At 38.9% G+C, this 11,936-nt stretch overlaps 1 protein-coding gene across 5 annotated transcripts in view; it reads left to right on the forward strand.

Annotated features, from left to right (window-relative positions):
- Positions 1-11,936, forward strand: part of Pak5 (p21 (RAC1) activated kinase 5) — a 206,341-nt gene that overhangs the window by 191,283 nt on the left and 3,122 nt on the right. For all 5 annotated transcript variants that reach the window (XM_070006754.1, XM_070006758.1, XM_070006756.1 and 2 more), the window contains 4 exons: positions 83-216; positions 918-1,044; positions 8,581-8,706; positions 10,276-10,410. In XM_070006754.1, coding sequence (XP_069862855.1) covers positions 83-216; positions 918-1,044; positions 8,581-8,706; positions 10,276-10,410 — 522 coding nt within the window. The remainder of the gene's footprint in view (positions 1-82; positions 217-917; positions 1,045-8,580; positions 8,707-10,275; positions 10,411-11,936) is intronic.

Below are 11,936 nucleotides of genomic sequence, written 5' to 3' on the forward strand. Positions count from 1 at the left end.
CTCAGGTACAGGTGTGATCACAGAGAATCAACAGCCAGATTTCACCTTCACAAGTCAACCAGTGTCGTTCTCACTCATCCAGGTCGTGATAATGCGGGATTACCACCATGACAACGTGGTTGACATGTACAATAGTTACCTTGTTGGTGATGAACTATGGGTGGTCATGGAGTTTCTAGAAGGTGGTGCCTTGACAGACATTGTCACTCATACCAGGTAATTTTTTTCTTATTATGAATCAGACAGATAACACAAGGTGTTTATTGTTCCCCTCTTGGCACATGACTTTTATGAACTCTTCATAAATTATAGGTGTTGGCTTCTCCCAGGTGCCACCAATGTGTGCATTGCAGTGTTGTGATCATAGGGTTCTCTCATTGAATTAACATTCAGCCTGCCCTCGGAAGCTCCCTAATACCTATTGATTAAAAGTCAGCACTGTCAGTAACAGATCCTCAGCTTCTCTACACATCCAATAGAATTCTAAAATTGAGTTTTATCCTCCTGAATTCTCATATGGCTAATGCCGCCACTTTGGGTATCTGGAGTGGTTGGGTGGAGATGGGGAGATAGAAGATCAAAGTTATAACAAACCTGCTAGGAGAGAGCACATCTTTAATTTTGGCTTAATACAGTCAAGTTTGCCTTATGTCTATGGTTTTAGGTGTAATTCTCTGGAAATGTGTTTGCACCTACAACTCAAAAGCTGACCAAGTGGGGTCACTTTGGTCACTTTCCTTGGATTAATATTAGACCATCATTCTCAGCGCCAAGCCTTATGTTCTAAAAATCATAGCCCAGAGACACCCTTTTCTTTGCATATTGTCCTGATATGGGCCAGCCACAGGGTTTCCCACAGAAATAGCTTCTCTTGAGCATTAGAAAATGTTCTTGGTCTTCTACTATTTCCTTTCTAGAATGAATGAAGAACAGATAGCTACTGTCTGTCTGTCAGTCCTGAGAGCTCTGTCATACCTTCACAATCAAGGAGTGATTCACAGGGATATAAAGAGTGACTCCATCCTCCTGACAAGTGATGGCCGGGTGAGATTTTCATGTTGCATCCCCTCCAGTTAACTCTGTCACATTGTCTGTCATGGGTATTATTCTTTTTATGAACGCTTTTTCAGGATTCTATTTTTCTTCCCAAGTCACAAGCTATTCTCCATACTTCCTAAAACATACAAAAAGGAAAATAACTTTCTATCCTCTTTGTCATCCTGTTACTCAGAATTACCTATGACTCCAGTTTGATGGATGATGTTCCTCTTTTACAATGAGCGTAGGAAGTAATGGCAAGCATGGGAAGTTCTTCATCATTGAAGGAGAGGAGGTGACTTTTCTAGGGCTGTGTCTATCCCCTTCCTGTGATTCACAGGGTATTGCATGGCTTCAGTGCCTCTCAGAGATCCCTAGAATAAATAGATAACCAACTTCACTTGAGTAATTTGAGGAGAGCTGGTTAAAAGAGAGCTTGTGAACCACTGGACACTGGTGGCTCATACTTGTATTGCTAGCTATTCAGAAGGCTGAAAAGTAGAGATAATTGTTGTTTGGGTTTTTGGGGTTTGTTTTCCTGTGCAGCCAGAAAAGTCCTTGAGACTCCATCTCCAATTAAACAGCAAAATGCTATACTGGAACTATGAATCAATTGGTAGAGCACCAGCCATGAGCAAACAAGCTGAGCAAGAATTCAATGCCCTGAGTTCAAGCCCTGGTACAGATAGACACACATACAAAGAATGGTTTACCAAAGTGTGAGCAGATGTGGGAAAATAATAAAAAATAGAGTACCAGGACAAGTTCAGTGTTCTAAAACAGACCAACAATCTTAGCACCCATTCTTGTAAAGGGGAAGTGGAGAATTAGCTCCTGAAACTTTGAAATAGAAGTTGTTAAATTCAGAGTTGCCTGGACAAAGCACTGAATTTTGGTGGACACAAGACTACAGTGACCTTAAACATGACCTGAGGAATAAATATGCCAACTTCACTCTGCTCCTTGATTCTGGTCTCCTAGTGTTTTTACCAGCTCAACCCAGGCAGAAGCTACCAGTAAAGTCTTTGCTGTTGTTAGTACAAAACCTCAGAATAAAGTATAGAATGATTCTGGAAGGACAAACAGGAAATTCTGATCACATTAATGTATCTCCATGTTCCAAGAAGTACATGTTCCATGTACTTCTCAACACTACATCCTGCATAAGGGATTTTATTGGAACGTGTTGCCCTACTAGGGAATGAAACATACAACAGCCAAAGAAACAATGAATTGATGTTCCAGAGAAGGCTTACATGGAAGAGTTTGCAAGCATAGATTTTCACTATTTAGCCCTTCTGATACCCTGAAACTCCATCTGATATAATGGCCTTGGGATGAAAATCCCTTTAATGTTTCTGGCTTTTATAATCCAGCAACTTCAGCCCTATGAAAATATGTTCATATTCATCAGAATTTTCCCAGGAATCATTAGAAGGTAGACCTGGCTTCTTCTATTTTGTTTTAAAATTTCATTGCAGATAATTTGGTAGACTTAGAAAAGAACAGAAGACAAAAATAAAGATCACTGACAGTCTTATTGTCAGTTTTCCCATACTTCCATATACATTTATATATAATTTGCCATCTTGGGATAATATTTAATGAAAAGTTTATTTTTTTATTTAATATCTTCAAGTAGTTATACAGAGGGTTTTCAAACTAATGCATCAGTTTATAAGCACAATGCATTTGATCAATGCCACCCCTTTATCATTCTCCCCCATCTCACCCAACCCTAATTAGTAGAAAGTTTTAAGTACTGCTTTTTTTTGGAGGGAAGGTCTGGTTGTGGGGCCTGTACTCTGGGCCTGGGTGCTGCCCCTCAGCTTTTCAACTTAAGGCTAGCGCTCTACCACTTGAGCCACAGCGCCACTACCGGCTTTTTTCTTTTTGCTTATGTGGTGCTGAGGAATTGAACCCAGGGCCTCATGCATGCAAGGCAAGCGCTCTACCACTGAGCCACCTTCCCAGCCCCTAAGTACTGCTTTTTACATTACTGTGGCTAAAAGTTTTTAAAGGATGGTATACGTTCAAGTATGTGTATCAGTCATGTTTTGCATGTAACAAATCACTTAGCACAAAATAATAAAAACAACAATCATGTATTTGCTCACAATCTGTGTGGGTCATCAATTTGAGTTGACATGTATCTGGGACAGCTGGTCTCTGCTCCAGGTGTCATCAGCATTTGTGACCAGTCTACATTTGATGGCCTTCCTCTCACTTACCTAAATGTGGACTGCTTCTCAGGGAAGTCATTCAGTGATGTATTCAATTATCACTCATCCCCAGGTAGAGCATTCCTGGCTAATTCTTATGGCAATGATCACAGGTTCTCATAAACAACAAGAAAAGAAAGTCCTAAATTTAGATGATAAAATCCAGATTTAAAGGATGAGACAGAGATTCCTTTTCTTGACATGCTAATGCATGTGGGTCCAGGAAGGAAAAGAAGGTGTGTCCTTTTTTTTTCTTTTTTGTTTTCTTTTTTTTTTTTTTTTGGACAATATCTCATACAGAAAGGGAAGTGTAAGAAAATGGCAAGAATCCTCTCCTAGCCTGACTCATAGAACACCCAGGTGAGGCGCTATTATCTAAGAACACAATTTTCAAAACAATGAATTCATATGTAAATCAGCTCTGGACACTACTGAAACTTACAGGAAATAAAAAAAATAAGGCAAATCCAAGCCGAGTTTTTTTTTTCTCTGTGTCTGGAGACTGGTAGTGTGGGCTTCCTTGCTGAAGGAACATATCCGATGTCAAAATCAGATCAAAGATGAACTGGCTAATAAATTTATTTGAAGATCTTATTAAATAATTCAGCTGTCATTCTCAACGCCAGAAAACTTTGTCACAAATATTTCTTGAACCCCTATGCACTTATAAAACTCACAGGGGAAGACCCATTATTGAATGGTGCATTAGTCTTCCATTCATTCCATAAAAATTTGCCAGGGATAGTTGATGGTTATAGGTCCTAAGGATGAATAATTTGAACACAAATTTAACTGAGGAGGGGGGAGTACAATAATAAGCAAACAACATCAGACAGTGGTAGTAAGTGCTAACCTTTCTGTAATTAGTTTAATCTGAGACAGGAGAAAGAAGTGTGATAAGGTCAGAGCTCTACTACAGAGGACAGAGAAGGTCCCTCAGATACAATGACATTACAAGTTTATGTCAGAGAAAATTGTGTTCTGAGCAGAAGAAGCAAGCAGCATGTTGAGTGGACCTTGTGCCTCTTAGCTACATTGTTCAGTCACCTTTCAGAATAGTGCACCATATTGATTCCAATGGACTTTTCCAGTTTCTACAAAGAAAGAAAATATATTTTTACATTGAAAAAGCAGAGAGGATGAGGGAAGAGGTGACACTTACCAAGATGCACTGGCTTGTTGGACTGAAATCCCTCTATACAACTATATAAAGATAATAGAAATAACTTCAACAAACAGCAAAAGAGAGAAGAGTGGGGATGTACTATCTCTGCTCTAGGCAAAGACTAAAAGTACATTTTTAACTTTGAAAGGAACTGTCACACAAGTTTTCAGAGCGGATATACCACTGTACCTTATCACTAGCTGAGTATGGAGAAATAGCTTTATCACTGTTTTTCATTTTAGTTATTCTTATGCAATGATTCACTGTAGTTTTAATTTGTACTTCTCTAATGTTAATCATAATGAAGAGAAATAATGAATACTTCATGTGTAGCACTGATTTTCAAAAAAAATGGCAACAATAATATCTCCTATCCAATGAATTCTTCTTACACCTTGACTTAATTCTCCTCCCACTGAGGAGACTTAATTCTTCTCTCCACTGAATCTGGAAGGGTTTAGCACAAAATACTCAACTAGGGTATAAGAAATAATTTACTTGGGGACACATTTAGAACTTCTTCTATTCTGCATTCTTGCTACTCAACAGATGGTATCTGTCCTAAGGCAGGAAGAAGCTACTCTATAAATTCATAGCTGTTTTAGTTTTGTTGGTGCCAATTCTGGGGCTTGAACTTAAGGCCTGAATGCTGACCTTGAGCTTCTTTTGCTCAAGGCTAGCATTTTATCACTTGAGCCACAACTCCACTTTTGGCTTTTTTTGGTAGTGTAGTGGAAATAAGAATCTCACAGACTTTTCTGCCTGGGCTGGCTTTGAACTGTGATCCTCAGATCTCAGCTTTCTGATTCCAAGATTACAGACATGAGCCCCCAGCATCTGGCTGAATTGACTGCTTTTGTTATGGCTCCACTTCCGTCCTTTTGAAGAGTCCCTGATTCCTAGCTGGGACACATTAGAAATGGTTTGGATATTCTGTTTTAAATAGAAGCTCTGTCTGGCCCTAGACACCAGTCCTCTGGTGCTTGTATAACAAACTACATCTTCTTTTAGAGTGTGCAGTTTGCTAGCTGTAGTTCTCTCGGCCTAACTGCATTAAGAAGACAGGGTGTTTTCCTAGGCTTCCAAGTTATACAATTCCATCTAAAATAAGGCTCATCCACAAGGCTGTGTGATTTGCTTTTAAGATCAGCTTAAAGTGCTTTATTATACTCATTACTTGAGTTCTCATTATCTACTTGCAGATTTATTTGGACAAATGTTGTATGCAATTATGCTCTCTTAGAAAATTGTCTCTTTTATGTACTTGGATGAGTAAAAAAAAATCATACAAAAGCACTTTACTCCTACAACAGAGGAACAGACCTAACTTCCAAGTGTCTAGTTTCAATTTCCTATCTTACACTTTGTTGGGAAGATAATTATTAGCATGCCAGATGCTGAGAGTTTGAGGGTTTTTTTTCCCATGTCAGCTAAGAGAAAACAGGATTAGAGACACTGACGTGCAAAGCTGCTAATACGAAAATGCTGATCCATTCACCTGCTTTAATCACTGAGATTTCTTAAATTTACAGGCAAATGGAATGTATAGGTATGATTGTTGTTCCTCTTCTATAGCTATGGATAGTTTTACACATTTGTTCACAGTTGAACTTTGGAAAAAATAAACATACATGCTTATAAGAGAGGCAGACAGACAGAGACAGGGTGAATACTCAGAGAAAAGCAAAGACACAGAGACAGTGTTTCCTGAAATGAATTCACCTTTCTTCACAGAACTAAACTTGCTAGATTCTTTTTTTAATGCTCTATTTTAATTCTATCCATTAAACTTAGGCTGCCTGAATACTTTAAAGTGTCTATCAAAGTTTAACAGCATTATGATAAAGCTTACCAGCTACCTAAAACTCAGTCTTTCATATTTACCTACTACCAGCACCCTTACTTCCCACCTTTGCTCTTACTCATGGTGGCCTTTGGAGGAAGGAAATGTGAGCCTTCAAGGTAATGAAGACAAGTCTCATCTTCTAGCTCCTTTCTGTTCCTGGCCTTAGTTAACTTGGACTTTTCTGCTACCTGGTGATGATGATCATTTCTCTCTTTCTTTCTCTCTTTCTCTGTCTCTGTCTCTGTCTGTCTGTCTCTTTATCTCTTTCTCTCACTCTCTCTCTTTTTCCCCCTCTGAATCCAGATCCTTATAATAACATTAATACAATAACACTAATACATTTGTCCATATTCGCTCTCAGGAGTCTGTATCATTTCTATTATTGAGGTTCATCCATTCATTCAGCAAACTATTTTCTGGACTTGTTGTGGGCCACACACTATGGTGGGTCTTAAAGCTACAGAGATAGATATTTTTAAAGCTCAAAGAAGATTTAAGGTAAGATAAAAGAGTCAGGGGTGATTCTCATGAGTTCAGCTTCAGTGGCTAAGAGGATGCTGATGCCATTAACTGGTCCAGGAGAAATAAAGATGAGAGTTCAGATTTAGGAGTAGAGAGAAGAATACCAGGTTTAATTGAAAGTGTCAGTGTTCATCCATGTGGAAATATATGCTAATTGAATATTCAGAGACATACTGTTGTTTTTTATTATTGTTGTTGTTGTTTATAATTATTTGCTTATTTGTTGTTGTTGGAGTACAGAGGAATTAACCCAGAGCCTTGCTACTACTAGGCAAGTGCTTAACCACTGAGCTATACTCCTAGTCCAAGATACAAGTTCTGAACTAAGGAGAGTATTCTGAATTAAGTATGGGAAAGAAAAGAACACTTGGTACAAGTAGCTGAAAAAGGAAGAGGCAAGATTTGAAACCATAACTAAGAATATCCAATACTTAAGGTATGGACAGGAAAAGGATAGAAGGAAAAAGTTTAGAAGTTCATAAGAATATGAAGAATATCAAAAGAAGCCTCCTACCTTATAGACTTTATGTATGATCTACAGAAAGTTGTTTTTTTTTTTTTTTTGTCAGTCATGGGGCTTGAACTCTGGGCCTGAGCACTGTACCTCAGCTCTTCAGCTCAAGGCTAGCATTCTACCACTTGAGCTACAGCACCACTTCCGGGTTTTTGGTGGTTTATTGGAGATAAGAGTTTCACGGACTTTCCTGCTCGGGCTGGCTTTGAACCTCGATCCTCAGCTCTCAGCCTCCTGAGTAGCTAGGATTACAAGTGTGAGCCACCAGTGCCGGGCTACAGAAAGTTTTAACTTCAAGTAGTCATCTTAAACCATTGCAAATCAGGGCTGGAACTGTTGTTTTCTTTTGAAAACTAATAATTCTAAGTGGCCCATTGATGTTCTCTTCAATAATGACATCTGAAGTTCATAGCTGGTCATCATGACCAGGAATTATGGCTTCCCAGAAATAGACATAATCCTAGTCCTTTACAATATATAAGCCAGCAGGTACCTAACAGTGCACTGTGTTTTTAAGCCTGTTCTCAAGAATATAGGACCTTTGTGAAGGAATTTTCAGGTTTTTTGTTTGTGGGGGGGGTGGGAGGGGGAGATAGAATACTAAGAACTGAACTCTGAGCATCACACTTATTAAGCAAGTTTCCCAATATTGGAGCCACACTTCTAGCCTTTATGTTGTCATCTGTTTTTCAGATTTGATCTTGTACTTTTTCAACTTAGATCATGGTTCTCTTACCTCTACTTCTGAAGTAACTTGGAATAAGATATATGCCAGCTGACCTGTGCTTTTAAATACTTTTATGATATTAAAGATGAATAACCTATACTTATGCAGGGCCCTTGGAATGAACACCCTAAATGCTTCACAACCAAGCGTAATATACTTACACTAAAACATCATCTGTTATATTAACTTGAAGTATGAGGTTTGCAATTTAGTTAAATGTATTATTTGAGGCATATTGAATTTGTAAGAGTGTTTTTATTGTTGCCCATCATTTTTTGTAATACATGATGAAAACTGCAGGGATTTTGCAAGCCAACCTCTGAGTGTACCTGTGCAGGATTTTCCTACTCAGCAGATCTGAGTAAACAGGATCTACGGGTCCTTACAGGATGTGGCAACCTCTTCCTTAATGTTTCTGAGATCTGTTAACGAATTTGAATTTGAAATACTCTTGGTCCACATTCTGAGGTGTACATTCATATTTCTATGTCCAGCAGGTGAAGTTTGCAAACTGTTCATTGGTCGCTTGCCTTCTTTCCTTTTCAGATAAAGCTGTCTGACTTTGGTTTCTGTGCTCAAGTTTCCAAAGAGGTGCCAAAGAGGAAATCCCTGGTGGGCACTCCATACTGGATGGCACCAGAGGTGATCTCCAGGCTACCTTATGGAACAGAGGTAAGGATGGAGCAGTCATTGTTTGAGAGGGGCGGGGCCCAGGATGGGCTCAAGGATCTAGTGGCATTAAGACAATTGGTGGCCTCAAGAGATCATAGCAATGAATTCTGACTTCACATTTGACTCCTGCTTACTGACTTAGCTGTGGCAAAAAGGACACCAGCCATCATTTAGGTTAGTACCACAGTACTGATCTAAGGGCGTTGATTGTAAACCTACAATGAACATTGGGGCAGGTGACAGAAGTGGTCAAGCTTTCAGTGGCAGGCTCAACAAAGCAAAGCAGAACAACATGAACAACAGCTTGGCAGTGCACTGGTGAGCAGTTACGATGTTACAGAGAAAAGAAAGAAGCCAGAGAAAATGCCATCGATAAAGTAATGCTTGAGCAAATAATATCTTCACACAGGAGAAAAAAGTAACTTATGTGACTATGTAACTTACATAACACACTCCAAATAACCTTCAATTTCTATTCCCCTGCAAAGGAGACAGTAACCTATTAAGGGGGAGGGATTGGAATATGCAAAGGATGAGCTGGAGGGAGTGGAGTGAAGGCCTTCTAGGAAAGAGACTACAGAAGCTCTAAGACTCATAGGCTATATAACTTAGGAAGGCCAAGATGCTGTGTTAGCTGAGCTTAGTACGGTCTACTTATTGTGGTCCAGATAGATGGTGATTCTAAGTAGAGTCATGGAAAGATAAGTAAAAGATATCGGCCTATGTTCAGAGAGGCTCTGCTGTCCTTCCCTTTTGTGCTTGACCTCAGATGAGCATTCCATACAAATTGTTTTTACTCATGGAGATATCAGGAGATAAAAATCCTCTGTGCAGGCCAATGCAAGGAGTACAATAATAATGCAGAGGACAGACAAGAGGTGTAATGAGGCCATAATGGGAAATGACTAGAGCTGGGAATTTATAGCTTTGTCCTGCCTTCCATTCTTTATACAGACAGAAGCAATTGTCATCTCCTTGTCTTTTCTCTTTTCTCCAATGTCTAAAAATTGTTCATAAAGCCTGGTTCTAATGTGCATGCTGCTTCAATATGAGAAAATACAAAATTCCAATGTAAGCAGAGAAATCTAGTTTTAAAAATTAAATTAGTAAAAAAATAAATCAGACTATATTTTATACCATCCCATGTAGCTTCTTGAAGTTTGTTATGAAGATATCAAAAACTTTTATTATGGTTTAAATAAAATTTCTCCCCTATTTTCATAATACCAAATTTTAGGATTTAAAAAAAAAAATCTTCCCTGATTTCACAGTTAGGTACAACAGTTAACCAGGTGAAAAGTAAAGTTCTAAACATTAAAACATTAAAGATATTCATTTGTTCCTAAATGGTGTGGACCTTTCATTACAGTTGTCTTTAAAAAGAAAAAAAAAAAAGACTATTAGCAAAAATCTTGGAAAACAACCTGCAAGGTTCTGTACTGTACATGTTGAGAAGTGACAAGTACCTATTAGTTTATGAATGAGTTGGCTCTATTGGGTTCCATAGGTGCATCCAACATTCCAGAGTGTTCCACTTGCCTGACACAACCAGTGGATTGTATTTCACAGGTCGACATCTGGTCCCTTGGGATCATGGTGATCGAGATGATCGACGGAGAGCCCCCTTACTTCAATGAGCCTCCCCTCCAAGCAATGCGGAGGATCCGGGACAGTTTACCTCCAAGAGTGAAGGACCTACACAAGGTGAGGAGCATTGCGTGTTATGAGGTCTGGGACAGTTACTGGATCCCCTGGCTTCTCTGTTGTTTTGAACACTGCCCTATGATATCTAGTGGAGAGAAAGCTTTTGACTTTCCTGCATGGACTTTGGAGCTAACTCCAAATCTTTTTTTTTTCTTCTGTTTATTAGTGGACCAGTGACCTTGCCTCTCCAAATCCAAAGCTTTTTTTTGTTTGTTTGTTTTTTAAATTAAATGGGGGCATAAGCTTCTCATCTCATAAAGGGCTGAGGCAGGTGCTGCACTCAACACTCCTTTACTACACACCTGTTACCTGCAGAGATTTCTAATTACTGGGACTATTTCAGCACAAGACCTCAGGTTTCCTGACTCTTGTGGACCTTGAATTCTAGTTTGAGAAGCAGATAATAAACCACAGAAAATAAAATAATGACCGTGAGTGGTACCAGCACTGTGATGACATGATGTGAAGAGAGGACAAAGAAATGGTTTAAGTTGAAGAACAAGGGACACCTATCTGAGCTAAGATCTAGAGAAAGAAGACACTAGTCATACAAATAGTTGGGAGAAAATTATCCTAGGTTGAAGGGACAGCAATTCCAAGGACCTAAACAAAGAAAGAAGGTGTATATCGGTACAGCAAGGTGGGCAATTAGACAAAGAGAGGATTTGTCAGACAAGTTGGCAAGGACTAAATTGTGGAAGGCAATAACAGGCATATTAGCATAATGTACATTAGGGACCAAGTGAGATCTTTCCTATTTTCTAAGACTGGTCAAGAAGAATGAAGCTCAGGAAACAATGACAGGTCTAAGAATCTCTACTACTAGAATTGTCAGCTCTCTGCAGGACCTGCTGAGAAGGTTCATGTCCACAGGACATCTACAAATCCTGGCCTGTCCACATTTACTGTCATCTGCTTCATGAGAATGAGAGAGAATGTTTGTGATTGAGTCTCTTCTTTCCTTTCACCCAAACCTTAGGAAAGAGCCTCAGTTGAATCATTCATACAAATTGTTTTGATTTACATTTCTTTTACGGCCAGAGAAGTTGAACATTTCTTCATGTGTCTATTGGACATTCTTATTTCCTCTTCAAAGAAGTCTCTCTTTAAGTTTTTAGCCCACTAATTAATGGGGTGGTTGTTTCTTTGAGGATTTGTTTTTGAGGGATTTAATTTTTTGAGTTCTAAGTATATTTTAGCTTTCAGGCCCTTGTCTCTTGTGTGGCTAGTGAAGATCTTCTGCCAATCCCTGGGCTTTCTATTGGTCTTGCTAGCTATGTCCTTTGCCATGCAGAAGTTCTGCAGTTTAATGCAATCCCATTTGTCTAATCTTTCTTTTATTTGTTGTGTTTCTGGGTCTTTATTAAGAAAATTTTGACTTGTGCCAAGGAACCCTAGGGTATGAACCTGAAACAACAACAAAATCCAGTTGACTGCAATAGGAACTTGAAAAAGTTTAAATAATTTAAAAAATGACTAAAGATGGAATGTATGAAAATTGTCCCATACTTATCATGCCGATGTTC

Source organism: Dipodomys merriami, unplaced genomic scaffold, assembly GCF_024711535.1.
Source record: "Dipodomys merriami isolate MVZ:Mamm:240054 unplaced genomic scaffold, mDipMer1.0.p SCAF_7, whole genome shotgun sequence".
Classification (NCBI taxonomy): Eukaryota; Metazoa; Chordata; class Mammalia; order Rodentia; family Heteromyidae; genus Dipodomys; species Dipodomys merriami.